A 16,231-nucleotide genomic window follows, 5' to 3' on the forward strand; every position below is an offset into this window, starting at 1 on the left:
TCATTAATGTGCTCGTCCTGACAACTGATCCTGATTGTCTCTGAATAGTCATCATGTATTATTAGTGCCTGAGTCTGACCCATCAGCATTTACAAACACAATCCCAGCACTGGGTTTAATGTGTCTGTGGTTAGTATGGTCAACAGTACTAACAGTATGGTAGTTATTGACTGTATATTGGTGTCATGTAGTGCATGAGATTTCCACATCTACCTACATGGAAGTTGTTATGATGCTGATAATGATGTGTGTCTGTTTTAATGCTGTTGTGTTTTAGGCAGTATCTGTTCATAAATACGATGTATATGTTGTGGTCGTGGGAAGGTCATTGTAACTTGTGTCCATGAGATGGTCTGATGTGGTGAATGGCTGTGTTCTTGGCTACTATAAAACTGAATAATATATATGAGAAGAGAAGAAAAGCCAGTGAGTGCTTGTCTGAATTGATCATCATCTAGAAGAGGAGGAGAGCGGTACGGTGGTTGTATTGCTATGGTAACGAGGGCTCTGTTCCTGTACGCCTGTGTTTGATGGGACAGACACTGACACGCGGCCAAACAGAAGAGCCAGAGATTACAAATGAGTTTCGTTTCTCTCTTTCATCTCATGAATTCTCAATATATGATCATTTATAGTAAATAAACACGAGCTTCTGAAACATTAGTATTGCAACAGAGAGACCTTACAGTTTTGTCTTCATTTACTTACAGCCATTTAAAAATCTCTGGCTGTGTGTGTGTGTGTCTAGATCCCATTTAGCCCAATTATCTATTGTGTTTTTCATGAAGAAATGTCTGATAATTTTGCATTGGAATTTTATTTCCATGAGAGTTAAGAAAACCCCACCCTAAAATAACATTAAAAAACATTGATTTCTTTCCAGATTCTTGTATTTCTTATGTCAAATCCTGTATCTCAGTACTGTAATAGCGGCTAAGAAATTGTATTTATTAATAAAATGAATAGTATGTATTATTAAAATTTTCATAAATTACAGGAAGTTGAACACATAAAAGTGCTATTTATAAAAACACAATGAAAAATATTATTACTGTTCATTTAAAGATGCTTCATTCCTATAAAAAAAAACACTACAAAATGTTCATGGTCTATATAATGAACCTTTTTTAATCATTAACATTTTCATTTATCTCTGTGCTTTTAGTTAAGTGATAACACAGGGAAAATACTGTGACTCTAATAGATGATAAATAATATTCATGAAAATATAAATCGCTTTTATATAATTCCATTCTGAAGTTTTATTCTTGTATAAAATAACTTTTATTAATTATTTTAGTTAGTTAGTAGCTTTCTGTGGGTAAGTAGATCTAATATTATTTAGTTCTCTTTAACCACAGATATAAGAAGTGTACCGGTAGAGAAAGAGGATCTCAGTGTTTTTCCTGTAGTCATACTGCCCTCTGTTGACCAGCATGAGTAGCTGCCTGTGTGTGTGTCTGTGTGTGTGTCTGTGTGTATGTGATGTTTAAATGTCCTGCAGGTTGTTGTTTTGCTGTAAGCGCTGTGCTGCAGGTTTGTCCTCTGTGTGTCCAGGCGGCTGGGATTTTACCATACGACGGCCTTATAGGCCACAGCACCTCGTGCCGCTCGCGTGACGTGACGTGTCTTGACGTGCCGCTCGCCGTGTGGAAGAAACTAAACCACCAAAACCACGGCAAAACATCGTCTGGACCGCAGTCCCGTCTGCAATGAGTCCAACAGAGCTGTTTTCCGTTCGGTTATGTTTTTAAAGAAAGAGATGCCGCTGAAGGTTGTAGCATCATTCAGTCCGACATCTCGCCCCTCGGCCGAAACGGCCAAATCTTCCCATTCTCTCGAATTAGGGAGATTAGCAGGAAAGGGCATAATGCGGTATGATGGAATTTGTCATAATTTGCATTGTCCTGGAAAGATCCGGTTTGATCGAGTGACACACACTGCGGTGTCCCGCGGGCAGGTCACGGGGGGACCGCGGCAGACGTGATTTTTTGCGGTATGTGCATCAGTCAAAAAAGCCTCACAACCAATTTGTCAAAGAAGCAGCAAGACAGGGCAATTTTTTTTTTCTACAAAGACTAAAAATGCCCCCCCTCCCCTTCTCCTTTCTTGTCTTTAAACAGCACATCTGACGGTGTTACACTGTCCTCAATTTCCAAAACGCATTACAACCTTTACTGTATATCTGAATGTGTAAACATTAATTGTAAACAAATATGGTATCTAACAATGTAAATATGAAAGTTGGTGTTTGATGCATTGCATTGTGGGTAATATGCGAAGAGCACCATCTGACCTTGCTTCCTTTCCAAACAGCCGATAGATACAGACAAATAATCAGCATAACGCTGACAAAAGCTGACGTGACAGCGGTACTCATGCAGGCATTTCTGGGCATGTCGGGGTCAGATGGCCGGGAAGGTTCAGGGAGGGGGGGGACCAACGTCATTGTCGGTGATGGAAGTTTACATGGACACCAGCTCATCTGCTCTCGCGTCTTACAGTCTGTCAGAATTACTTTGGACTTTTTTGCATATTTTATTTGATCTTTTGAAGGAGAGGAGAGCGTGCCAGACTCCACGTTTGCTTTTCCTTTGTGAATTTCATGTTGCTATTTCTATCTCTGTTGAAGTTACACTGATTTCCTGTGACAGCTCGGCACAAGCAAATAAAAATTCAGAGACGAGACATCAAGCGGCCTTTAGTGTGAGCTGTGCCGAGCTTCTCTTGGGCGCCGGGTGTTGAAGAAGCAGCGTTTCCTCGGGGCAAATATCAGCGCCAGCTCATCTCTCATCGTCCATCGCCAACCCATGTACTGTCAAACGAAACACATCTGCACATCATATTGATCAGGTCTGTGCTCAAGTGTTTTTGTGAAACAACAGCGATTGATCGCTGACCCGTGGAGCTGCGCTGTTTCAGATGCTTTGGTCACCTGTTATTTTGTCATCATGACCAGATGATTAACCACCAAAAGATCGACTGAATAAATAACCAAACCGTTCAACAAAGTTGGTGCTTGATTTGAGAATCTTCTCACCTAGAACTGAAACGTAATCCTACTGTGACATGGGTTCATATCCGGTTGGCTCAGTCTGAACTAGTATCATGTATGCTGTTTAAATCTGGATCTCCATGGGATCAATTATGCATGAGGATTCAGTAGGGATGTTCGTCCATTAGCATACCTGAGGACGCTTCTCCTCCCTGTGTCCTTGACCACAGCAAGCCGGTCTGACTCTTCATCAATATCAGGTCACTTTACCCATCCACTGCCAAAAATAACAGCAGCGCATCTTTAAGGTCACCTCGCTGCCAGAGCTGAAAACACAAACACAAATGAGATTCTTGTACCTCAGAGATTGAACTTGAAGACAATTAAAATGCTGGCCATGTGTTGTGAAGTGACATCTTCAGCGTGGAGGCTCCCACAGAGATCTCCCATCATTCAGATCCACTGCGTGAACTTTCACCGTGACGCACGCTTGAGAAAACAAACTTCTCATTATTAGCCGTTTCAAAAATGAGACACATTGATCATGTGATGCAGCTCTTTTACCAAATATGCGTAATTTAAAAAAAACCATTGAACACTGTATAATGTCACACAAAAATATAAAGCCTATGGTAGAAGTCATCTTTTCCCCCATGTGCCCCCCTAAATCCCTTTATGACATAAAACATTTCAAAAATTTACTTAAAATTTGAAGTAACTTAAAATTTAAACTTAAAATTTGAAGTAATCAAAACTTTTTAAATGATACAATGTAGTGCTGTTGCTTAGTAGCCTTATTTTTCTGAGGTTTAATTTCACAGATTTTAGGATAAATGAAAGTATTTTATAAAATATCATTAAACGAGGGGCTCCCCTGTTTGATCTATACGACTCGTGCGCTTCATTCTCTGTGTCTTGAAGTGTTTTTAGAGAGTTTGTGTTATTTATATTCACTACAAATCTTCTCCACGTTCTTCTGCAATGTTTCTAATGAACGACATTAAATGCTTTGATAAACATACTGTATGTTATTTAAATGTGTGTGCTTTGGGTTCAAATGTGCATTTACCCGTTGAGAGCAGAAATAGTTTTTATTTTAAATAGAAGAGGTGTCTGCAGTCAATATCAATTTGTCAAGTATTTTGAAAAGAGTTAAGTTTTTATTTGTTTGTTTTTTAAATGTTTGGCACCATTTTGTTCCTTCTGGCAGAGTGAAATATAAGTGCAGGGTTTTAATGGCAGTAATAATTAGCAGGTTTTTCTTTTGCGTTCCTATAGAGAAGAAACGGCCGACTGTCTGATACAAGGACGACTCTGAAACGGCACATGAGCAGAGAAACACTGACAGAATAGAATTTGGTTTTTATCCCCAGACTTGAGGGTCTTAAAAGTCGAGGTTTTGTAAAACACTTGCCAGATATAAAGAGTTAAATGAAAGGCGCTGTGTTTTGACCCCACTGAATATTAATAGTCTTTGTCGACTCTATTAAAAATGCATGCAGCATCGTAGTTGTTGATCAGATTTTGGACGGCCATGCAAATTGGACTGTCGTCCATGTCAGCTCAAACTATGAATAATGTAGTTGTGTTGTATATTCAGGGACACGCCATTGACAGTCAATTAACAGGTTTGATTGGTGTGTGTGAAGTTGTTCTTTTGAACTGTTAATTTTATGTAAATCAGATTTCCCAGATCTCCTCGTGTCTGCGGTTACACACAGCGCTCCCCAACCAACCAACCAACCAAAGTCACCTGAGCCAAGCTCTTAATAATTGATCACCGCACACCTGTTTCATACTTTAAATATTAGAATAGTCGAGAGGTCTCGCCCTGGTGGCTTTTGAAATTCAAATCAACAAAATCTCTGCCTTTTCTGAGGCCCCAACGTCTCCCGGCCGTTTGAAGGCTGGCTTTTCTCTGCGCGTCGCGCCCGATCGGGGATTCAGAGCAAAAGGTCTGATGGCAGTTGATGGCTCATAACTGGAACGCCAGCGACGATTTGTTCTTGACGTCTGGGTGATACACGTGTGTAGGCATAGATGGATGGCGTTCTGCCTTCGCCAAATAACGCTCGCAGGTAAATGATGCGTTGATTGATCTGCCATTTGAAAGCCGTGAGCCCACCCCCTGCCTCCGCTGCCGTCCCGGTAATTCTGAGCGGTCCGGGCAGCTGTTGAAGATTCATCAAAGTTGACAAGTGAACCCAGGAGCAGAGAATCATAAGAAACCCATACGATTATGGAAATGGATGTGACTGTTTCCTCCCCCCAGCAAAGCCGTTTTTGTTGATCTGTTATTTCGTACAATGCTGATTTGTGTATGCGGCAGTAAAAGCGTAACGCTGAATCATTGGGCTTCGAATAAACGTTCAGATGTTGGCTTCATTCTGAATCGGTAAGCAAATGTGCTTTGTATAAATTTGTGCAATTTTAAGAACTAAATGCGTTTCATTTGTCTGCCTGTACGACTTCAGGCCTTCGACGCGTGCGTGCTACGACATCTTATAAACCTGATCGGTAGTGCAAACCGTTTCAGGCGTAAAGATACAACTGATTCAAAGCAATAAAGCATGTGAAAATTTAGTGCATACTGTGGGCATTATCAATTCCAAACTACACTTACAGTCATTATAAATCTTTTGCGTTGTGTTAGGATGCCATCTTCATGTGGAGGTCTCATGTGGAGCGCCGCATTGACATTGATGCCATGGGTCCGGGTTTACTCTGGTAATCTTCTTTAGAAATGCCATAGCCATGCATGTTAATTGGCCGCGTGTATCAATAGATTTTGTCAGCTCTGATCACCGCACGCTAAACATCGTCAATTATCACCTGCAGACACAGAGCGATGACCGCTTTGATCCGTTCGTCCCAGAGGACCTGACCCTTAAATGCCACAGTGTTTTCTGCATACCCGATGTGGTTGGTTGGGTGTATTTTTAGCCGTAGGATTATCCAGGAGAGAGACTTTTGGATTCCCAGCTAATTATCACGTTGTTATTAATGCAGATGATTTGTTCTTCAGTGCCGGTGTGAAAGGAGAACTACAGGTGATAAAATAACAATGAAGGTGCAGCACATTAATTGATGCTGTGCTCTTCAACACAAACACTTTAATAACCGTAATGAATTGCATCTTTTTCCATGACAGAAATAATCACACTTTCCACAAACAGGCTAGAAACTAAGCTTTGCGACTAATAAATAAGGTTAGGTGTGTTATACGCTATAATTAACAGCGATGTCTCTTATTTGCTTTGTACTTCATTAGTGCGGAAAAGTTTCTCAGGTTTTATTAAAGACTTTTTTGTTCACTTGTTGTCACCCTGATGTTTTCTCAGTATGATTTCATTTGTCCAGTTGTTATTTGTTTAATGAGTGTCATTGTGTTTCTCTCAGCTGGACGAGGCCGTGTTTTGTGCGGGTCAGATCGCTCTGGTACCCTGCACCATGCAGCTGGTGAGCGGGTCGGTGGATCTTCAGGCTTTGCTTTGCTTCAGTCATATGGAGAAAGTTCTGGGCGCTGTGAAGTCCAGCCTGACGTTAAATCACGTGATGCAGGCTCACATATACGTCACACACCGTAAATATATCCCCACCGTCACGGCAGCCTGGAGCAGAAAACTACACAACATCCAGGTACGGTTCATCTGGTGATGATCTTCTGTACTGTACTGTGAATCTTTTCTCGGTTTACGTTTGGTTCAAAATGAAGCTTCTTCTGAATGAGAACTGCCAGAATTTAGACGGGTGGACGTCATCATCTGATGCATGTTTACCAAAGTCCAACTGTGGTTTTTCTCTATCATATGTGGAGATGAAATCAGTGGTGTCACTAACAATAGACCAGGTGAATTATTCAGATAACAGTGCAGGAGTTTAAAGTTATTGGACCTAACACGATATTATCCTAATTCTTTTATTAACATCTTTGTTTTTGGATAGTCTCCATTGCTTTATTATTTAATGTTTTTTTAAGAGACCACGAAAAGCGTTTAATCCTCTGAAGTCTTTACGTGTCTCGGATTAAAATGCTAATGAATGAAAGTCGTCTTCTGAGTATAAACTGTTGATTTGTAAGAATCTTGCGTTTAGATCTGCTCTGAGATCATTCCCTCAAAGCAAGCTCACGGGATTAGATGTCGCTGCTCTTTAGCAGCTCATGAAAAGTTGATATTGTGAGAATGGTGTACGACTGTAATGATATGGAGCTCGGCACAGAGGCAGATGTCGTCCTCCGAGCCCCTAATTCACCCTCCTGCCCCCTGGAGCTCTTCTGAGCTTATCTGCCCCCCCCCTCCTCACGTCTGCCTCTCTGATCTGTGCCTCCATATGGCTCATGAGATCTGTTCCTCATCCAATCAGCTCTGACACTGGCCGCTCTTTAACACTACTATTGATTACCTCTGAATAATGAAGATTATTGAGAGTTCAAATATCAAAAATTCACTCCAGAGTCAAAAGGCCATCAATGAATTACTTATGACTACAGTGTTATTCATCATTAAAAACAACAGACAGAGTTTAACTTTAATAAACATGTTATCACAATGGAAAAAGACATTAATAACCAGCCTGTAGTGACCTGCACATAAGAGATTTTTATACCAGCAAAGCAATTCCAGCTTTTAAGGTTTAAAGGGACACCATGAAACTTTTGGCCACTAGGGGGTGCTAGACACGTATTTTTCACTTCTAGCGCCCCTAGAGCCCACAAGCGCCGCAGCACTGTCGCAAAGGAAAGGAACTGGCCAACCTTAAAACTAAACTAAAAACTAAACATTTAAAATGCTAAACGATCAACATTTTGAGACAACAGGGAGAAACGCAGTCATGTTACAACTTTCTGATGAGGAACTCGTCGTGGCAGAAGCCATTTCTCAATCTGAAGGTTGCAGCCTCCGGATGTCGTATTTCTAATACGTCATCAAGACTGTCTTATTTCACAATATTAACAATTACAAAGTTGACTATTATACTTAGTTAATCGTAAATTGTTGCAGTATGCTTATGACTTGCGAATGTAATGCTCAGTTTACCTTAATAACCCAGGCTTGATGACGTGTGCAGCCTGCATATTTGACCTCCGGAGGCTGCAGCCTTCCAATTCAGAAACGACCAGACGTATTTCCTTGCCTTTTTCCAAACAAATATTGTTGCATCCTCTCTCTCTCCCTCGCCACCAGGATTTTCCGCAATGGCGCTCGTTATTCCTCTTTTTTGTGTGAAAATCGCTCCAAATCCAAGTAAACCGATGCGTTTAGGTCTGCCGCTTTGTAATACGTCACGCGAGTGACAGCGGAACGCAGCAAATGAGGAAGAGAGAAGAGAGAAACGCTCGGATCTGATTGGTGAATGAATAGGGTTTGGTTTTACACTGTGAGCAAGTTTGAGTGCTATAGCATCCTGGATTGTAATGTAAATATATCATAGACACAGTAAAAAGAAAGGTAAATACGTGAACACAGCATCTGAATACAGGGAACTATATGCAATATAATCGCCGTAATTTATAAAGAACATCGCATTTATGTATGAATCAACAGTTTATATAAAAAATTGCCTTAAAGGGGAATCGAACCCGGGTCGCCCGTGTCATAGGTCCGTGACACTAAAGACTGTGCCACAGAGTCACATATTAGAAACCGCTCTCTACACTCCTTAAGTAGCCTCCAGCAAAATTCACGTTAAAAACAAATTGTGTGGAGGAAGTGACGTATGCCGTAAAGCAGTCGAATTTTGTAGTTTTTTTTTGTGCTCTGGTTACTACCAGAAACCCTAAGTTTTAAAATACGAGTAAAAGTGATACAGACCCCGGCAGGCTATGGTAGACATGTCATTCAACCTATTTAAAGTCGATGTACTATCACAAGGGTCTTGAAAATTTATTATGAAGGTTGAAAAATTACATGGTGTCACTTTAAGATCAACTTTACGGGCAGTTGTAGACTACACTGCAAAAAATCTTACTTTCTTACTTTTATCTCGTTTTCAGTAAAAATATCTGAAAATTCTTCAATCAACATGCATTTTCTAAGACCTAAGAAATAAATCTGTAATAAATTGAATTGTTTAAGAAAAAAGTTGGGCAGATTTTGTGCTTGTTTTAAGCAGGAATTCATGTCTAAAAACTAGATTTATTTCTTAGGTCATTTTTCTTGATGAGCAAATGCGTCTTGATTTAAGAATTTTTTGATATTTTTACTGAAAACAAGACAAAACTACAAGGTGAGAAAGTTACTGTAGTAGTTAGGTCTTACGACCCTCAGGTTTGCAGGATCTGATCAGAGATCAGCAGAAGCACATAAAGTTAATACAGCACAGAAGTCTAATAAGTGTTTACACATCACACATTATTTTCTGCTTGACGTTTTGTTGATTCACGGATCAAACGTTGATGGAGTTGTTGCTCAGGTGTAAGATGTGATAATAACAGCATGTTTGTGTCCGTCTGTAAGCTGTGGAGCGTTCATAATGTCTGTAATGGGCTGTGTGATGGAGTCTTAAGGGTTAATTGGAGTCAGATGTGGTGTGTGTGTGTGTTAATGAAGAGTACAGGTAGAGTTTAACTTCAGTCTGATAGATCAAACACTCAGAGAGGACTTCATTTGAAAGTTCATCACATTTACATTCACATACAGCTGATATTGACTTGATTTCACACAAATGCTGTTGTAGTTTTTATTCATGACATTAATATTTTAGCTTTAAAGTAAAGTTAGGAAGATGATGTTTAAAAGCATTGCACAGCTGGTCCAGTATCAGTGTGTGTTTACTGTAGTGATGTCTGGTGTGGTGTAGCCGGTTCTTCTGCTGTAGGTTCTTCATCTCTCATTGGGTTACGTGGAGGCGTCGAGCTGCGTTTGGTGCTGTAAGTGAGCCGGTGCTGTGGAGAATTTAGTGGGAGTCACGGCCCACCGCACGAGTACACAGAGACGCCTCACGAGAGCTTCACGCTGGGCAGGAAATGTGACGCTTTACTTCCCGAACCCATCAGTACCCTGCTGAGAGACGACTTTACCCTGAATCCTTATTATGGTGTTTACTGTTCCACTTGCATGACCTCCATCTCTGGGCGAGAGAAAGGGGGGCGTAGAAACACAGTGAGAAATGCTAACAGGGCTTTCAAGTGTCACCTACAGGACCTGAGAGAAACACTAACGCAGTAATGGCCTGCATGATGACATAAAAGATTGAAGAGAGTGTAAAGTATTCCTAAAAGTTGACTTCATTTTCATCTAAATATCATTTCTTGCATCATTCTGTGTTGAAATATGAGCCTGTTTTCATGAGTTCACGCAGTAGACGGATGAATTTAACAGAAACACGTCAACATTTAACACATTTTCTATTGTGCTGGATTATTAAACAGCCTGTCGCTGAAAGAGGTGGACGTGTGTGAGATGACATGAAGAACAGAAGATGATCATTCAAGACAGGTTGGAGGGTTTTTGGGGTGGTGACCCATAAAGGAGAGACACTCGACGCTGCGTTGGAGGCCCACGCTGAGAAGCTGAATACTCGGGGCCAAGGGGTCTTCAGCTAAATGCATGAAACAAGCCCCTCTGGATTGAACATCAGCCGTATTATTGCCCCTCCGAGCTATTAACAACCCCCCTTCATTACCGGCTGAGTGCTAATCTCACACTCGTCTGAATGAACGCTACACGCGCTCGTATTGTTTACTGGTGTCTGTGCGCTCATGGCACGCTGAAGTGCTTCGATTGTGATGCACAGTCAGACCTTTGCCGGTTTAATCTGGATTTAAGTGGAGCGGTTCACGGTGCCGACTGTGATTTATCCCAGCGCGCTTTTGAGTGAATTTCAAAATAAAGTGTACGTAACCCGTCATTATTGGGCTCTCGTGCGGTGGGATGAGTGGATGAAAATTGATCCAGCAAACTGAAAAGCGGGTTAAGTGTTTTTTTGCTCCTATTGACAGCACAACAAAACTGCTGCGGTATAAAACATTCATTTGTCCTCCATTAGCAGACGAGTGTCACTCGCCGCGTGTTCTGTCTGAGGTCCGCATTGTGCCGGACCAACAGAAAAATGTCGAAGGACTGATAATGGCCCAGACGCCAGCCAAGAATAAAAGATTTGAACTCTAGAGATGACATCATTTAAAGTCATCATCGAGGCTTTCTAATAAACGTTTGTCCTGAAATGATGAGCGCGTGTCTGGAATCATTTAACTTTATGCCTTTGTTGTGCATCTCAGCCGTTGTGTTCAATACCAGTTGATGATAAATTGATGAAATGTTGTAGATGTGTGTTACTTGGCACGATTAAAGTAACCTAAAGTGGTTTGCCGGTTTTTACTGATTCACGCTGGTTTTGTGGAGATTGTATTGCTAAAAAGTGCCTGAAACCTCCTTAAACTAAAACCAGTTTACTTGTTTGTAATGTGGTTTTGAAGTCAACACAGGCAGCTAGGTGTTTACAGGGATCATTCACCCCAAAATGACAATTTGATCATAAATCACTTACCCTTGTGTCGTTCTAAAACACCAAGTCCTCCAATTGGCTGTACATTTTTAGATATTTTTTGTGACTGTCCCATTGACTGCAGTTTACACAAGAATAAAAAAACATTGCCAAAAAGGTCCTTGTGCCATCAGTAGTTCAATAATAATATTATGAAGCGACAACAACACATATAAAACAAATGAAACAAAAACAATGATTTAATTTTACAATTTGTTCTAATACTTGTACTGACATATCTTGACTTATATCAGTGCTTTGTTTTGTCTCAAGATGCACACAGTATTGTTTTTATAAAGTATGTTTGTAAAAACTATTTAAATGTCCTAATATAACCAAGGCCTAGTCCTGGATTCATCTAAACCCTGTATGGGTTCTTCAACAGATGTGAAGAAAGGATTTGTAAGATTGATCTGAAACACATGAATTATTATATGAACCATGATATGATTTTATTTTGCTCACATATTCTTAAGATGTTTATCAGTTTAAACGTGAGTAAAAGTTATTCAGCTTGAGAAGATCGAGAAGCCTTCATGGAATAAAATCCATTTAAAAGAGCATTGAGTTCTTAAACGCAAACTAAATTCCTTTATTAAAGCTTTTTCATTTCGTGACAGATGATTTTCTTTAGTTGTTTTTGATGCATTTGTTATTTAACAATAAGGATAAATTCACCTTCTATTAATACTCATTTCTGCAGATGTGTAATTAGAAGGAAACGGTTTTCATTTCTAAGTTCAGAAGATTCATTATTCATCTTTATTTTGGGCTGCTCAAGGTTCAAACCCTGCAGCGGAAATGATGTACAGAAATAGCTCCTGTTTTTACAGCGAGGGAAAGAAAAGAAGAAGAAACGGATCTTAATGGACACGTACTGTAAGAGAATCATTTAGTGCAGAAGAGCGATGCTCATTTCCAATTCAAGTGAGAATTGCCTAAGCATTTAAGTTGTAATGATTAAAGATGTGTGTAAGATGTTTGGTCTGGGTCATTGACAGATGTTGAACGGGTTGAGATGATTAAATGTCTTTAAGTGGAGACGACAGAGACAAACCTGCGCTTTCTTCTCTCATTATTCCGCTCACTGATTGTAATAATAACTCCTGTTTCTTTTCTAAACAGTCTGCTTTAAAAGTCATCTACGCATTTGTGAATTTTTACTGTATTGTTTACGATGTTTGCATAATGGCTTTAATAAAAAACTCCTCAGCGGGTGACGTAAGCACCAGTGGTCTGTGTGTCGAGTGGTTTAGCATAAACCTGATGTCTCTTTCTGTCTCTTACAGTCGGACCGTGAGGAGATTACAGCTCTGATTCAAAGCAGCATTGAAGTCGTGTCATCTTTACCTCGAGGAGCAAAAGTTGAACTGCATGTCATCGCTGTCCATGATGAACCCAGACACAGAACTTCCTGTCACATGACATCACAGATACCGGGCGGCACAATCGAATGCCAGTTACTGCAGTCCGGTTGCGGCCGATACGCCGCCATTTCTTTGTCTTTGTGTATTAAAGCGGTAAAGCCGATAGAAGAGCTGACGGGAACTGAAAGAATCGTTGATGCTCTGCTGTCTTCAGTCCGGGACGCTCTGGAGAAAACTGAGAAGAATCTCACAGCGCTGTGTGCAAGAGTCTTTTATCATCCATCCATCACAGACATCGCCACAGGTACATCACTACTAATAACATCTTCTCATTTCAGACAGCACTCATATTCATTTATCCACACAGACATTCATACAGTAAACATATTTACAGGATAGTTCATGTAAAATGTAATCTCACTCTGGTGTTGTATGAAGTCAGGATAAAGTGAGGTTTTGTTGTGTGACCAGATCAGTAAAACACAAGACATGTCAAGAAGTCTTCAATGATGAAATAATATTCAACTTTACCTGTAACGTAGGTCAAACACAATCAGATAAACAGACTGGGAAGAGGTCATCTACACTTTAAAGTTCAATATAATAATGAATGATTTAGTGTTGTTAATGCTCTTTCTGACTGCTAATGCTGTGAAGAGTCACATTTAGTTTAAAATTATTATTATGTGATTATTAAGTTTTTCTGTTACTTTCATCTTATTCATATTTCATTCATTTTCTCTCAGCAGCTGTGTTGTTTGATATTAACACTGCCTGTGCCTGTATTGTGTGTTTATATTTCATATGTGCACTTTAATATCTCTTTTAAACAGTTACATAAGGAGGTGATGTGTTATTAATGTTTGATGAAACACATCATTACATATCTAAACAAATATTCTCAAATACAACAAAGTGAATCTAAACCATATAGCATAGCTATAACTAGGGTGGCCATGGGTGGAACATGTTTTCGGGTTCGTTCTCCGGAAGTCGCGTTGCTCGATCGCATACGTCATCAAGGTTTAATATTTCAGGTTTAATTAAAGAAAAGCAACCGTTACATTTCAAGGTAAGAACGAAACTACAATGATTGTATGTCTTAAAAGAAATAAATCTTAATTTTCTAATGTATTTTAACTGAAATGTGAGAACCTCGATGACGTATGCGGTCGAGCAACGTGACTTCCGGAGAACGAACCCGAAAACATGTTCGGGACGTGTCCGGCGAAACTGGCACAAATGGCCACCCTAGCTATAACATGACTAAAGACGTCTCTTACACACATTATTACAGAGAAAGTAAAGTCACCTAATCTCTTCATATAAAAACTAAAACTGAGGTTTAACAGCAATGAATACTGCGTCACTCTTTATATTGTAGCTTTCATATAAGTTTGGTTTCTCGATTTATATCTACAGATATAAAAATAGTCAAAGAAGAAATAAGACCGTATGTAAATACAGCAATTGTTTATTTTATATCTTAATGGCTTACGGCAAAAGGCAGAGTGTTTTATAGAGAATGTGAAACGCCTTCAGGGTTCAACACTCATGTTAAAATCTTTGTGTATACTCACATTTACTTTCTGTTCCTGTAAACTCTTAAACCTAAGAGAAATAATGCATTATTAAAATCATGTGTACGTCAATGATAAGATTATCATTTAGAGCAGTAATTCTCAAAGTGTGGTCCGCCAAACCCCCCCCCCAGTGGTCCGCCAAAAGATGACCTAGGCAAGTGTTTATACAATCGTCACTTATTTAAGTTGATTTTTAATGCACTTGTGAAACTGTGATATCAGTTCTTGCCTTCCTGTTTTAATAACGTAAAAATGGATCGGTTGGCTAAACCAAAGAGGAGTCAAAATAAAAGATGAAGCGTCAACTGAAAGCAGCTAAAATCCACAGATCTTATCTTTATTAATGTTACTTAATACAAATACAATGGTTTGATGATGTCCATTGTGCATTACCTAATGTCAATAGATAACAGATTACTAATAATAACTTCATCTAATAGAAGATGTCAGGCTAAAGTCATTTTTCAGTCCTTTACATGTAGTTTTATTGTATCACTGCGTGTCATACTGAGACTTTGATATCATGCACCAACATCCAAACCAGCTTTAAAATGTCTTTAAAATAAGCTGCTTATCTTGTCAGAAGTAAACAGATAAACGCTTCCTGAAATTTTGGAGCTAATAATGTTCATATAGTATATTCATTGCTTGCCCTGCACTGACTCAATTGTCGTTCGTGTGATTTAATATTATGGTCTGTTTTCACTTTCTAATGATAGAAAAGAGTTTCCTGAAACAATCGATATAAGAATCATCAGGTGTTTATGTGTCTAAAGTCAACACCGAGATGATAATAATCAATGTTTTAGCCAAGTTCAGGTATTTTGGTGCAGAATAACAAAGCGTAGTGTCAATAAAATCATTTATTTCAGTATTTATCATGTTATAAATAAAAGCCAAATCTTAAATCGGTCATTTACAGCAATAATCACAAATGACATCTGGTCATGACGCTTTAAATCTGGAAGTTTCACAGGTGGGGTCTGCAGTGAGAAAAAGATCTCAATGTTTTTCATGAAATATACAGTAAGCTTTATTTGTTGTTTAAACAGTAGCTGAAAACATCTGTTTGATGGACTGATGAAGGTACAGGTGTTTTTCAAGTGTTGTCCAGCATTGATCTGATGTCCAGAGATTACTGCGTCATAAAAACTAAAAGATTAAAGTTTACTTTGAGTAATTTACCCAAGCGTTAATAAATGTCATGCTGAGAGCGCTCTTTATGAATGATTTCTGTCCCGGTTTCCTTTCAAAACTTCACTGATTGTCTTTCAGTGTTCATTCAGATGTTTTTCAAACACATAGAAATGCATTCATTTCCAGGCCCTTAACGTCTGATTGAATTTAAAAAGGTCACACAACTTCATCTCCTTGTGCAGCTGAACCCAGAGTGAAAAGCTCGTGAGTTTCTTTGCCACACGTGTGTCACGTGAAGCTGTGGCCGGGGCTACCAAAGTGGTCGTTGCCTTTTGGGTTTGGAGGAGTCGTTTAAAGCGTCATGAAACACTAACCAACACTTTTTTTAGATGTTAACAGAGTTAGTTGTGTTGCACATCATAGAAGACCATGTTAGTATCTGTTAATTTTAACATTAGGAGAAAACTAGTTCTTTTTTGTGATATTTTTGTCTTCTGGTTTTAAACTCCATATCGTGTAAACATCATGACTGTGACGTGGCAAAGTACGTCATGACGGTCATTGTCTCATTTATAAGATAGCGTCATCTTATCCAATGTGAAGACGTTTCGCTTGTGTGCGTGCGTGCATGTGCTCCATGCGGCCAGGTCAGCCGGTGTCTG

At 39.5% G+C, this 16,231-nt stretch overlaps 1 protein-coding gene across 2 annotated transcripts in view; it reads left to right on the forward strand.

Annotated features, from left to right (window-relative positions):
• The window catches only part of dph6 (diphthamine biosynthesis 6), a 45,730-nt gene that overhangs the window by 26,587 nt on the left and 2,912 nt on the right, over nucleotides 1-16,231 (forward strand). Inside the window, exons 13-14 of one of the 2 annotated variants that reach the window (XM_065267335.2) lie at nucleotides 6,395-6,634; nucleotides 12,772-13,153. In XM_065267335.2, the coding sequence (XP_065123407.1) occupies nucleotides 6,395-6,634; nucleotides 12,772-13,153 (622 nt within the window). The remainder of the gene's footprint in view (nucleotides 1-6,394; nucleotides 6,635-12,771; nucleotides 13,154-16,231) is intronic. The other variant, XM_065267336.2, reaches the window with a different exon arrangement.

The sequence above is a fragment of the Paramisgurnus dabryanus genome, chromosome 17 (assembly GCF_030506205.2).
Source record: "Paramisgurnus dabryanus chromosome 17, PD_genome_1.1, whole genome shotgun sequence".
NCBI classification, from domain to species: Eukaryota; Metazoa; Chordata; class Actinopteri; order Cypriniformes; family Cobitidae; genus Paramisgurnus; species Paramisgurnus dabryanus.